Source organism: Leopardus geoffroyi, chromosome E1 (genome assembly GCF_018350155.1).
Source record: "Leopardus geoffroyi isolate Oge1 chromosome E1, O.geoffroyi_Oge1_pat1.0, whole genome shotgun sequence".
In the NCBI taxonomy this organism is placed as follows: Eukaryota; Metazoa; Chordata; class Mammalia; order Carnivora; family Felidae; genus Leopardus; species Leopardus geoffroyi.
This window is the reverse complement of record NC_059330.1, coordinates 16,565,328-16,576,151: the sequence shown is the minus strand read 5'-3', so window position 1 is coordinate 16,576,151 and position 10,824 is coordinate 16,565,328. Positions and strand designations below refer to the sequence as shown.

Genomic DNA, 10,824 nt, shown 5'->3' with positions numbered 1-10,824 from the left:
TTAACTTTACAATTCAATTCCATTTTTATTTTTACTTTTATGTAAATACTACATTAAATGTAAAAGATCTTTAAAAGATTGTTTTAAAGTCCATCTCCCTACTTCTACGTTTTCCTTTAAAAAAAATCCATAGTAGTACTGATAAATAGGGCTCAAGGAAATGCAAACTATGCAGAACAGATTTTTTTTTTTTTTTTTTTAAGTCCAGTGAAGTCTGACAACATTTCAAAATGCCTATATAATTCCCTCAATACCTGGCTTGGCCAACTCTAATTCTGTTTGAAAAAGTGCTTTTTAAAAAATAATATCTTTGAAGCATGTATAAGTGTGTGTGGGATGGAAAGAATCCATATCTGAATATCTTTATAAAGTAGTTCTTAAAATTTGCAAAGCTATTTACCACTGAATACGCTGCCACTTATACAATCCCTCTCCTTTCAGCTTGAAAGAAAGCAAAGAAAATGGAAATACGGTAGCATGAAGGAAGGAAAGAGTGAAGATAATGAAGGTAGGTCAGTGAGGGACATTTTTTAATCCCTCTTCTCTTTTCCTCTAATATTTCGGGAAACTTCTCAGCAGCTCACATCTATAAGGAAAATATCCCGCTGAGAAAGGCAAAGAATCAGAAATAGAAGGATGTAGGGGGAACACAGGAAGATGGCTGGGGCAGAAATTGTTGGGGAAAGGAAGCTAAGAGAGGAAGATCTATAATTGGATAAAACCAGGCCTCTGCTATATGGGTCTTCTTTCTATAAGGTTAGAATCAAATTTGATTTATATAGAGGAGTGAAGTGATATGGGGCTAGATGAGTGAGTACTTTTATCATTGACTAGGCTTTATTCCCTTTAAGATTTTGATGAGGAAATCTTATACAAGGTGAATTTGCTTCTTTACTTACACATCTGAGAGTCACAAACCACAAAAGGTCAAGTTCACTTGATATGTATTAAAGGCTTTATGTGAAATGAAAAGCTACTCATTTAACTGACCCTTTTCCAATCAGCCTTACTTAGTTGAGACTCAATCTTGGGAAATTATCTGGAGGACTCACAGTCCTGATTGTCACCAGGAAGGGTTGGGGGAGTTCCATTTAAGGCTAACCCAAAGTCTCCAATTACTTCTGGACTAAGGATGACCTTGGTTATAGTCAGGGTGCCAGACCTATATATCCTATAAGAATTGGACTTATCCTCTTCACAGAGCAAAGTAACCCAGTCATTTGAAACAGAGCTTAAACCAGATAGTTAACTGAGCACTGAAGATGCATTTGTCAGTATCCATCTTCAAAGCAGTTCACGGCCAAGCCACAGTCACTGATGAAATAGGCCAGATTTGCCTGTGGAATGTTATCCTGAATGTTTAGCTGGCAGAGACAGGAAGATGGCAATGAAGTGCAGCAAACGCTGAACACTGGCCCATAAAGGAAGGTGTGTGGCTACAGTAGTGTCATAGGAAAAGGAGAAGGTGACAGAACATGTGTAGCAGTTATACCCTTATAATAACATACATACACATTTGATAGGTGGAATTTGTTAATGTAAGAAAAATTAAAGGAAATTCATATAGTTTGAAATGGGCCCAAAGTATTGGAATAGAGATAAGGATACACTGAAACAACAGTATATACAGACACACATGCTCACATGTATACATTATTTTTGAGTTTAGTTTCTACATCTTCCTCTCCTGACTCCACAGCAGCACACAGGTTAAAGGGTTCTAGTAGATTCCAGCTACAGAATTCTATGCTATTCAGAAAATATATGGCTAGCAAAACAGCATCCCTGTTTTCTCCTACGTGGTTTACGCATTCATGACAGTGAAACCTTTAGAAGCAAATGGATGTCAGATACCAATGATAATAACAAGAAATGATACATGAGACTTTTACAAACTTGATTCTAAACCTAATCCTAACTGACTAGATGGTGGTTTTCATCACCTCCATACACACCCTTGCATATCCAAAATAGTCGAGTTCAGCTGTGTCACAGAGCTAACGTAATATGTCGGGGAGATTTCACAGAAAGTAGTTGGAGGCCATTACAGTCTGGGCACCATAGTCTTTGGGACTGTCTCTCCATGAAGAAGGCCCTTCCATTGTCAGGCTTAGCTGGAAACTCTGACTCAGAGGGGAGAAGGCGAGGCATGACTAGTCAGAACCAGAGGAGAGGTTGTTGGGAAGCCATTTTCCTCTCATTGAAGTGTTTTATATGGTGTTCAAGTGGACGTCCCCATAGGGAATTTCTGTTGGTGTTTCGGGAGTGATACCTTTAATGATACGCTGTTGAGAAGAAAATATGATGTTATAAACATTCTTATAATTTAACAGTATTGCAAAAATATTTCAACCTTAGTATTGAAACATTTAAATAGCATGTTAATGGCATTTAATAGTAAGTTGGAATAGTCTCATTGACTTTCCTTAAGAAAGAAATTCCCAGGGCGCCTGGGTGGCTCAGTTGGTTAAGTGTCTAACTCTTGATATCAGCTCAGCTCATGATCTCATGGTTCATGAGTTGAGTCCCATGTCAGGCTCTGCGCCTGACAGTGTGGAGCCTACTTGAGATTCTGTCTCACCCTTTCTGCCCCTTTCCCACTTTCTCTCTCTTCAAAATAAATAAACATTAAATTTTTTTTTTAAACAAAGGAATTCCCAATTTGCTCTCAAATATAGATAAAAATGATACATTCAGGGAGCAACTGGCTGACTGAGTCGGAAAGCATGCAACTCTTGGTCTTGGAATCTTAAGTTTGAGATCCATGTTGGGTATAGAGATCACATACATACATACATACATACATACATACAACTTTAAAAAATGACATATTCAGGAACTATAACCGTCTGTAAACTAAGAATATCACTGTAACACTAATGGGAGAAAATAATGAGCTTTCAATAGAACCCTCCACTGGCCTATAACATGCTTTTGATGACCTGGGTAAGGGCATCTTTTTCTCTGGACAAAGGAGGCCTGCTGTGGCCACACAGGGCCTGGGGAGCAGAGTGAGTGCTGGCCTCTGTCCCCCAGCTCCCCCACCCCTCAGCCAGGCTCCTTGTGCCCGGCATATACACCCCAGGCATGGTGCACAGTGCCAGCAGTCACTGTAATGGCTGGGCTGTTACTGATTTAATGAATCTACCTGTGAAGGAGTACTGGTTAATTCATACAAGGGTACAAATTATCATAACTAAGTTGAAAAAGATGTGACCATTTAAGTCATTACTCCTAAAGCAAACTCATGTTGACATAGAACTCACTATGGGGAAAAGGTTGAGAGTCTTTAGCTTAGAAACAGCTGAAGTACACAGAAGCTTTAAGACAGATCTAAAATATGTTTGGGCTTGGGTATGAAATATACAGCCCACCTTTTAAAACTTAGCATCAGGGTGACATGAAGCAGCTCAGGGTTGTGAAGAAGGAAAAACAGCACCACTTCAGAGGCTTAGAAAAATCTTTACTGAGTGGCTTTAGTAAAATTTTTGATGGCCAAAAGTCTGTATGTATAGGAAGTGGGCAAAATTGGATATGAAAGTAGTTTTTGATTTACGGATTTTAGGTGAAGCTCTGCTTCTCATCCTTTAGATTTTGGGTTGAAAAAGTATGTAGTCCCCTCTGATCTTTTCTTCTTTTTTGAGTATAGTTGATACACAATGTTACATTAGTTTCAGTCCTTCAATCTTTTTTATTCTTATTTGAGAGAGAGAGAGAATGCACACAAGCAGGTGAGGGGCAGCAGGAGAGAGAAAGAATCTCAAGAAGGCTCCACATGGAGCCCGACAGGAGTGGGGAGCAAGGGGCTCCATCTCAGGACCATGGATCATGACCTGAGCCCAAATCAAGAGTGGGGCACCTAACTGACCGAGCCAACCAGGCACCGCCCCCCACCCATTCAATCTTTTTTTTTTCCTGGTTCTGGGAGTTCTTTAAGGAGCAAGGCCTATAGAATCCAAACAGTTCTAGCCTCACCATTAATGAAATTAATAAAATTATGTATTTTGTGTTTCTAATGACCTTACCATTCAAGTACTGAAATCTCTCACTAGAAATCCCCTTAAAAAGGAGTTGCTCCAGTCCTCATCAGCTACCGGGACGTGTCAAGCCATAGAAAGTGAAGTTTCACAAACCATCCTTCCCCATAGACGAGTATGTAAATCATAACTGATTAAACAGAATTATGTCTTGGTAATTTGGAACTGGACACAGATAATTCTAACTACTCTTTAAAAATTTTTTTTAATTATTGTGAGAGAGAGAGAGTGCAAGTCGGGTAGAGAGAGAGGGAGGGAAAGAATCCCAAGCAGGCTCTGCACTGTCAGCACAGAACCCAACACGGGGCTCGAACTCACACACAGTGAGATCATGACCTGAGCTGAGACTGAAGTCTGTTGTTTAACGAACTGAGCCATCCAGGTGCCCCAATAATTCTAACTACCCTTAAGTGGAGCTATGTTGTGCAGGGAGAGAAGGTGTATGGTATATACTAAGGTGTTTGGTAGAATGGTGGAATGAACAGCATTGTAAAGTAGAATTTTGGCTTTTGTATTCTAGTCCCTAGCCACCTATTCTGCTGCCCTTCTGGTTGCTGATATCCCAAAATGCCAGGTCCGCTTTTTGCCATATTTTGGCAGCATTCTAGTTGCTGGACTACCATTGCTCTCAAAACTTGCCAGGCCCTGGCCTTTTACAAGATGATAATCTAAGAAAACGGATCACTATTGACGTCTTCATGAATGCTTACTTATTAGGGGACATCTTCCCAGGATCTTTGTGTAGTTTACTGGAGGTTTTTACAACAATGACCTAATCTAGTTGAATGACTCCAAACTTGAGACTTCCAGGATGCAGGTGCATATGCTATCCTCCAAATTCCAGGTGAACAAGTGGTAGACTTTCCACATAAAAGTCCAACTTTTGATCTGCCTAGGGCCCTAAAGAGTTAAGAAATTTACCTTTCTCTTAGTCTTTTTTTTTTTTTCTTAACTATACCAAAATTGCATATGAGGCCTCCCTCCCTTATAAGTAGAATGTTATGGACCAAGGTATTTTGGTAGCATAATGAGATAATATACATGAAGACGCTTTGAAAAATATACAATCTTATACAAACTGTAAGGTTCTATGATTAAAATTAATTTTATCATTTTTTTTAAGTAGGCTCCACCCCTACGTGGGGCTTGAACTCACAACCCTGAGATCAAGTCACAACCCTGAGATCAAGAGTCAGATGCTCTACCAACTGAGCCTCCCAGGTGTCCCTAAAATTTTAGAGCACATTATTCATTACTGTATTAATATTACTATAATGGTAAGTTGTTTTTACTCTAATGCCTTAAGCTAAAACTACTACATCCTTATTTAGTGATGATTTTCAAAATAGCACTCGTCATACTGCTGTTAGAAAAATGGCCATGGACATTTTCCACCATCATCTCTACTTAAAATTCACATACTGCTTCAGACATGACAGATCTGATGTCCATGCCCAATGGCAAGCAGAAGCCAGAGGAGTTATCTGATGAGTATAGAATGCTATACACACCTCAAGCTGTGTGCTGTGGCGCATACAAATAACCAGCTCACTCTTTTGCCACTGTATCTGAGGCTTATGGGATGCCTTTTAAGGTGACAGAGGCAGCCGTCACAGGTCTACACCATGGTGTAGGTGAGCTTCATGTGGTGGACTCATCTCTTTCGAACAGAGCATAACAAGAAGACCCTTTTCTCCCAAAACAATTTAACTACTCTGAACACACACACTAGCACCTACCTCTTTAAATGTCCCTGGAGTGATGATCAGCCGATACGTTATATATGTGGGGATGCAGATAAAAGACGAGGTTCCTATGCAGTAACCCAGGATGATACTCCACTGAGGATAATTATATTGGAAAAGTCGTAGCTGTGGTGGGCTCATCAAAAAACTGCAAATGATGAACTAAAACAGAAATACCAAAAAACATTCAAAATCTTAACAATATCCGTGCAGACAGGGACAGTTCTGATACCATGAACACCAAACGCTAAGGCTGAGATCCTCTTGGGAAATTCCCCAGATGTGATCTATCCTGGACTGAGCTCTGACACATGGGATCCACAAATTTCTGTGCCTAAGCAGCAACAATGAAACAGGTGCTTCTATTGATTTTCCTTTCCACCCCCCACCTTAACCCTTAGAGCAGGGACACCAAGCCTCAGAAAGTTGTTTCTGGGGGAATTACAGCAACCCCTTCAGGGCAAAGGGGAAGAGACCAGCATCTACTAAGAGTGGTTTGGGGCCTGTCCTCCCAGACAGTGAAGACTAAACTGGATGACCTCTCCACGGCTCCTGCCAGTCCTAAGGCTTCATACTTCTCTGCTTTATTCTCTTCTCCTCCTTCATTTCTCAGCTGTGATTATTTTTGGTCAGATGGAAGTTAGCTTTGTCCAGGAGAGATACTAAGGTTCTCAAGTCCTGTAGAGGACTTGGGCTCCTAGGTACATGTTCCTACTTTTCCCTTTTCTTGAGCTCTCTGCTTTCTGCATTGAGCACCTCAGCCTGGGGTTTCAACAAGGATGGCTTGAGGCATCTGAACAGTGGGTGCCCACCTGCCCCAGGCCCTCATCACGAAAGGAATAATGGAAGGAAAAAGTAGCTTAATATACTTTTTACTTGAAAACTCAGTGAAAATTTCTCCCAAGAAAAATTCTACAGTGTGCTCCCAACACTCCATTTATAAGTTTTCTTATTTCAGTTTGGTTTCCAGAGAGAGCGTAAATATCAGTTTTTGCCTAGTAACCACTGGGCCGAAATCGTTATTGCTCTTGATTTAATTTTATTTTATTACTTCATAGTCATAAAGAAGACAGTAATGTAAATTATTTGTGTGGTTAAACATCTATTTGTATCTTTTTTTCTTTGTCTGCAGGTAATAAAATGGGAAGCTGTTAAACACATATCCATCTTTCCAACAGTGTTATCCTAAGTCCAGGAGGAAGCTTTCAAAACAGGAGACTGGCCAATTGCAAACCTTTCTCTGGACTTACTCTCCTCACCCCAGACCCAGCTACTAAGGAAGCCAGTTTTGGAACATGGAAAGATGGATTGGATGCAGTTAGGAGCCCTGATCTCATCTTGATGTCAGGTATGTGAAATCCAGCACAGTTCAGAGGGGCCTCAAGCTCTTGGGGCAGAGCCAGTAAGTGTTGCTCCAGACACGCCTTTGCAGGGCCCTCTCTCCTTGCTCATATATAATATTTTCTCTTTTTGTAACTTGGCCTCAGTGAAAAAGAATATTTTTAGTAAGCTACTCATTGTTTACTGAAAGCAGCCTTAAAAAGCCCAGGGCAAGGGCTCTGTTAAGTAAACCCAGAAGTGGAAGACAGATTTGCCTCCTCTTAATTGGGCACTGGAGCACTTGCCTTTAGAGGAAGTGAGTAAAGCAAACATCACAGGAATTATGAGTGATGTGCCTGAACACAGATCTGTGCAGGGGTTTTGCTGGGCACAGAAACTCACTGACTGTACACCAAATATTCACCGAGTCTGTTAGATGACCAGAGGTTCAGAGAAATTAAAAGTACTAAGAACCCAGAGCCAGGACTAGGGTGGAACATGTGAGGCACTCACCTTGGGCACAACATGTAAGTAAATTTTAGCAATCAAGAAATAATACTATGGTGCAATAGTTTAAATAGACAAGATCTGACAGGGCCAGATTAGGGTAAGGTGGGTGAGGTGAGACATGCAAGCACAGGGTCAGATCTTGTGTTTATTTAAAATGAAATATGTTGATTAGGGACTTTTTTTTTTTTTTTTAAACATTTTTTTTTAACGTTTTATTTATTTTTGAGACAGGAAGAGACAGAGCATGAACAGGGGAGGGGCAGAGAGAGAGGGAGACACAGAATCTGAAACAGGCTCCAGGCTCTGAGCTGTCGGCACAGAGCCCAACGCGGGGCTCAAACTCACAAACCGTGAGATCATGACCTGAGCTGAAGTCAGATGCTTAACCAACTGAGCCATCCAGGTACCCCAAATGGAGACTTTTTTTGCATTAATTTTGTTTTTTTAGAAAATATTATATTAAAATGGTCTTTATCTTGATTACTGAGTTTTTCGGCACCTCCCCTGCTGAATTTTATGCCTGTGGTGAGTGCCTCACTTGCCTCTCCCAAATCTCAGCTCTGGACATCATCTCCTCACTGTGCAGGAAATACTAAACAAATAAACAGACATGGCTTCTTCCCTCAAGGAAATAATGCAATGTCTCCAATTGCTTTGAAAAACAAATGAAAGGATTTAAGTAGATTATCTAAAAGCATTGGTAATAATATAAATTAATAATCCACTTATGTCAGAGTTTATGCTTCTAGTAATGGCAGGCTAGGTGGTTCATGCCAACACCCTCACTGAAAACAACTGAAACTTCTGACTTTAAAAAAAAAAAAAAAAAAAAAAAAAAAAAAAAAAATATATATATATATATATATATATATATATATATATATATATATGTTTTTAATCTACCAAAAAGCACCAGTGAGCTGATAAGGTAATAAGGAACTACCAGGCCAAGATCTAGGGGAACATACCAGAGCCACTGGGCCCTGAGAATTATCTGCTGCCTGGGACAATAGTTGGCTTTGGTTTTAGAAAACTTCAGGGTCCAGGGGAATGGAAGTCAAGAAGGGATTCTGGGGTAGAGAGAGACACAGGCAGCATCGCAGAGGCAAGAATGAACATTCATCTTATATGTTACTGTCCAGATGTATGGGTATAAAATACCAAACAAAGGACTGCCCAGAGAAAGTCAAAAGAGAATAAAAAATGGTTTTTTGTTTTGTTTTTTTAAAATTTTTTTTTTTTTTCAACGTTTATTTATTTTTGGGACAGAGAGAGACACAGCATGAACGGGGGAAGGGCAGAGAGAGAGGGAGACACAGAATCGGAAACAGGCTCCAGGCTCTGAGCCATCAGCCCAGAGCCCGACACGGGGCTCGAACTCACGGACCGCGAGATCGTGACCTGGCTGAAGTCGGACGCTTAACCAACTGCGCCACCCAGGCGCCCCATTGTTTTTGTTTTTAAAGACAGGAAGTAACAGCTATATGCCAAAGGCAGAGATGTCCCAGACACTCCTAACAAGCTGGAGCTGGATGGAAGGACCAGTCCAACAAACTTTCTTGGCTCGAAAAGATTTTAAAATTTTCCTCCAAAATAAAGTTACAGATAAATGAAAAAACTGGAGAGTAATTTGTGCTGATGTGCACAGAGTCACTTTACCCCACGCTACCTCAGAGCACACTGGGGATGTCAGCAGGGCACTTATCCTCCTTTGATCAAGTTACCTCCTTTCAGAGGGATGCCAGGAGGAAAAGCAGAGGCACGTGCTATAAGGAAGGAGTGAGTGCTGAATGCATCCTGGCAAGTAGGTAACCCTTGGAACTGAATGTTCTCACCCAGGTCCTTTAGCAATAAATGTATTCTACTTCTGACTCAGGTCCATGCTTGAGGACTTGCAGGGGTATTTTTAAGAAAATGAGCCACCTGGGTGGCTCAATGGGTTAAGCGTCTGACTTCGGCTCAGGTCCTGATCTCACAGGTTCGTGGGTTTGAGCCCCACATCAGGCTCTGTGCTGATGGCTCAGGGCCTGGAGCCTGCTTCAGGTTCTGTGTCTCCCTCTCTCTGTGTCCCTCCCCCGCTCGCATTCAGTCTCTCTCTCTCTCTCTCAAAAATACATAAACATTGAAAAAAAAATGAATACAAAATTACAAAAACCCCTCCCAGGACCTTCAAGAGCAGCTCAGTAAATCTTTCCCAGGTCTTGAACAGGTCTTACTTGTCATGTGACCTGGGACCCTTTAAGGCTTCAATTTCCTTAAATGTAAAATGGAGCATTAGAACTATTACTACTTCGTAGAATTGCTTGTAAGGATTAATAGAGCAATGGGTGTAAGTTTAGCACAAAGTCTGGCTTGGCACTTAATGTTCAATAAATGTTATTTATCATTATCACTGAGTTGGGGAATGATATAATACATGCAGCAGGGACCGAAGCCCAGACTCCTCTACAGTGTTAGAAGTCAGAAGAGGGGGCGGGGAAGTGTGGGGAGCACAGTGACTGGGAGGGGGCATCAGAGGGGCTTCTAGAGTGCTGGTTGTGTTTTTGTTAGCACAGTTTTGGCTACAAAAGTGTGCTCCATTATAAAATTTCAATGAGATGTACATTTAAGATTGGCACACTTTTCCATGTATCTGTTACACTTCAATAAAATTTACTTTTTATAAGTGTTTGAGTGGGCCATTCTTCAGGGCCAGAAGGAGAGGGAAATGACAACTCACCAGGAGAAACAGAGGGCTGATGGCTACCCAGCAGATCTTCCAAAACCATCCAGGGCTGAAGCCAAGCATTTCTTTCACATCACTGCAGAACTGAGTGATGCCTAAAATCACCCAAAAGAAAAAGAGATCGACTGAGGGAGGACATGGGCTGTTCTGTCCCTTGATTCTCAGAGACAGTAGCAGCTCTGGAATTTCTCCACAGCAGGAGCTCAGGGGCACCCATCTACTCTGAAAGTGGGACAGAGGACTTGTCACAAAACTGCATTTGATAGCAAGCAACTTTCTTTCTACACAGAGTGGGAGTGGGAGGATAGGTGGACATTTGGGGGGGACCTAAAACCCCCCCACTGGTGCCTCCCCACTTAGTACCCACACTGCTTTTCTAAGATCTCAGCATATATTTGATTTTACTGTAGAAAAGAATTTTCTAGGAGGGGCGCCTGGGTGGCTCAGTTGGTTAAATGTCCGACCTTGGCTCAGGTCGTGATCTCAC

The 10,824-nt window shown here is 41.3% G+C and overlaps 1 protein-coding gene and 1 long non-coding RNA gene across 7 annotated transcripts in view; one reads left to right on the top strand and one right to left on the bottom strand.

The window, feature by feature from the left end:
- The window catches only part of SLC6A4 (solute carrier family 6 member 4), a 46,743-nt gene continuing 35,919 nt past the window's right edge, over positions 1-10,824 (bottom strand). For both annotated transcript variants that reach the window (XM_045487776.1, XM_045487775.1), the window contains 3 exons: positions 10,332-10,432; positions 5,777-5,944; positions 1-2,285 (listed from right to left, as the gene is read on the bottom strand). In XM_045487776.1, coding sequence (XP_045343732.1) covers positions 2,211-2,285; positions 5,777-5,944; positions 10,332-10,432 — 344 coding nt within the window. In that variant the 3' untranslated portion in view covers positions 1-2,210. The remainder of the gene's footprint in view (positions 2,286-5,776; positions 5,945-10,331; positions 10,433-10,824) is intronic.
- On the top strand, positions 459-9,483 carry LOC123603208. 5 transcript variants are annotated; one of them, XR_006714788.1, is made up of 5 exons: positions 459-508; positions 4,034-4,152; positions 5,161-5,314; positions 6,915-7,130; positions 9,079-9,483. It is a non-coding gene; the product is annotated as an uncharacterized LOC123603208 (long non-coding RNA). The 5 variants fall into 5 exon arrangements; XR_006714791.1 differs by lacking the exon at positions 9,079-9,483 and having other exon boundaries at positions 4,053-4,152; positions 5,164-5,314; positions 6,915-7,812; XR_006714789.1 differs by lacking the exon at positions 9,079-9,483 and having other exon boundaries at positions 4,053-4,152; positions 6,915-7,812.